The 1,687-nt window shown below is 57.6% G+C and overlaps 1 protein-coding gene across 1 annotated transcript; it reads left to right on the top strand.

Annotated features, from left to right (window-relative positions):
- On the top strand, positions 1-1,336 carry LOC119298146 (probable glutathione S-transferase GSTF1). The gene is made up of 4 exons (XM_037575653.1): positions 1-216; positions 331-379; positions 468-559; positions 736-1,336. Exons 1-4 carry the CDS (start codon positions 67-69, stop codon positions 1,111-1,113), a joined length of 669 nt encoding a protein of 222 aa, XP_037431550.1. The 5' UTR covers positions 1-66; the 3' UTR covers positions 1,114-1,336.
- Positions 1,337-1,687: the final 351 nt, after the last annotated feature.

Raw genomic sequence — 1,687 nt, forward strand, 5'->3', positions numbered from 1 at the left:
GGGGCCGTGAGATTTCCGCATAAACCAGGGGAGGGGAGCATCATCATCCATGAGCAGAGCATAAGCATGGCGCCGGTGAAGGTGTTCGGGTCGGCGGCGTTCACGAACGTGGCGCGGGTGCTGGTGTGCCTGGAGGAGGTCGGCGCCGAGTACGAGATCGTCGACGTCGACTTCCATGCCAGGGAACACAAGGGCCCCGACCACCTCGCCGAAAACGTAAGAACACCCACCCGACCTTCTTGTAGCAGAGTAGTAAGTTTTGGATCACAGTACTTCGGTACTACCACCGGATCTGGATGCTGATTCATAACTCCGATTTTCTCCGACCAGCCGTTCGGCCAGGTCCCGGCGTTCCAGGACGGGGATCTCACGCTCTTCCGTCAGTTTTCAATTTCTTGTTAATTCTCAAATACTTATTCTCTTTCCGAGATCACCGAATTATATATGCACCTTCTTCATCTCCTCAGAGTCCCGCGCGATCTCACGCTACGTGCTCCGCAAGCACAGGACCGACGAGGTCAACCTGCTGAGGGAAGGCGACCCCAGGGAATCGGCCCTCGTCGACGTCTGCAGTGGCGGAGCTATGTGCAAGTCTGGGGGGCTGTGGCCCCCCAACTTTGGACCAAACTATGAAGAAATTTTTTGAGGGAGGACTTAGATGAGGATTTTTTTTAGCAGTTTACACCCTCAAACACCCATGATTTAGCCTTGCCCCCCCCCCCCAGCCATTCCTAGCTAGCTCCGCCAGTGGACGTCTGGCTGGACGTGGAGGCCCTCAGCTTCGACCCCGCCATGCACTCGGTGTTCTACCAGCACCGCGTCGCGCCGGCGCTGGGCGGGACCCCCGACGAGAAGATCATCGGCGAGAGCGTCGAGAAGCTGAGGAAGGTGCTGGACGTGTACGAGGCCCGGCTGAGCAAGCACAGGTACCTGGCCGGGGATTTCCCGAGCCTCGTGGATCTTAGTCACTTCCCCGAGACGCACTATTTCATGGGGATGCCGTATGCGGCGGTGTTCGATGCCTACCCTCGTGTTAGGGCGTGGCTGGAGGAGCTGTTCGATAGGCCCGCCGTGAAGAAGGTCATCGCGCTCATGGCCAAGGACTTCAATTAGTTATGCTTCTGAGTAAAGGTCGCGCCTGTCAGGTTACATTATGTGGGAGACCGTATGCGATAAGACCAAGGTTGACTGCATGTATTGTCTTTACATCTCACCACATACTTGCTTATCAATTCTCTGTTTTCTGAGTATCACTGCTCTGTTTTCTGAGCACTTGATAGCGTGCTCTGTTTTCTGAGTGTTGAGTATATTGTGTACGTGTATATGTGTGTGTAGGGCCCACCTCCTGTTTTCCTTATATAGTTGAGGTTGTGGCCCACCTCTGTACTTATATATACGTGCCTGGTGCACCGATTAATACATTGCGATTGCACAGCCATAACTTGTCCTTCTACATAGTATCTATCGCAGCAAGATCCTAACCCTAGCCGCCGCCGCCGCCGCCGCCGCTGCCTCACGCCGCCGTCACCAGCCGCCGCCCTCCCCTAGGCCGCCGCCGCCGCCCCTGGTCACCACCACCTTCACCCGCCCGCCCCGCCCGCCGCCGCCGCCGCCTCCTGTCCCGAGGCCGCCGCCGCCGTCGCACCGCTTCCGCTCCCTCCCTTACCCGCGCCGCACCTCTCTCCCA

Source organism: Triticum dicoccoides, chromosome 5A, assembly GCF_002162155.2.
Source record: "Triticum dicoccoides isolate Atlit2015 ecotype Zavitan chromosome 5A, WEW_v2.0, whole genome shotgun sequence".
Taxonomy (NCBI): domain Eukaryota; kingdom Viridiplantae; phylum Streptophyta; class Magnoliopsida; order Poales; family Poaceae; genus Triticum; species Triticum dicoccoides.

Excerpts from the sequence above, each read along its gene's own strand:
- LOC119298146 (XM_037575653.1), top strand. The coding sequence starts at position 67 with ATGGCGCCGGTGAAGGTGTTCGGGTCGGCGGCGTTCACGAACGTGGCG. Across the intron at positions 217-330 it reads CCGACCACCTCGCCGAAAAC|CCGTTCGGCCAGGTCCCGGC; the intron begins GTAAGAACACCC and ends TTCTCCGACCAG. Across the intron at positions 380-467 it reads CGGGGATCTCACGCTCTTCC|AGTCCCGCGCGATCTCACGC; the intron begins GTCAGTTTTCAA and ends TCATCTCCTCAG.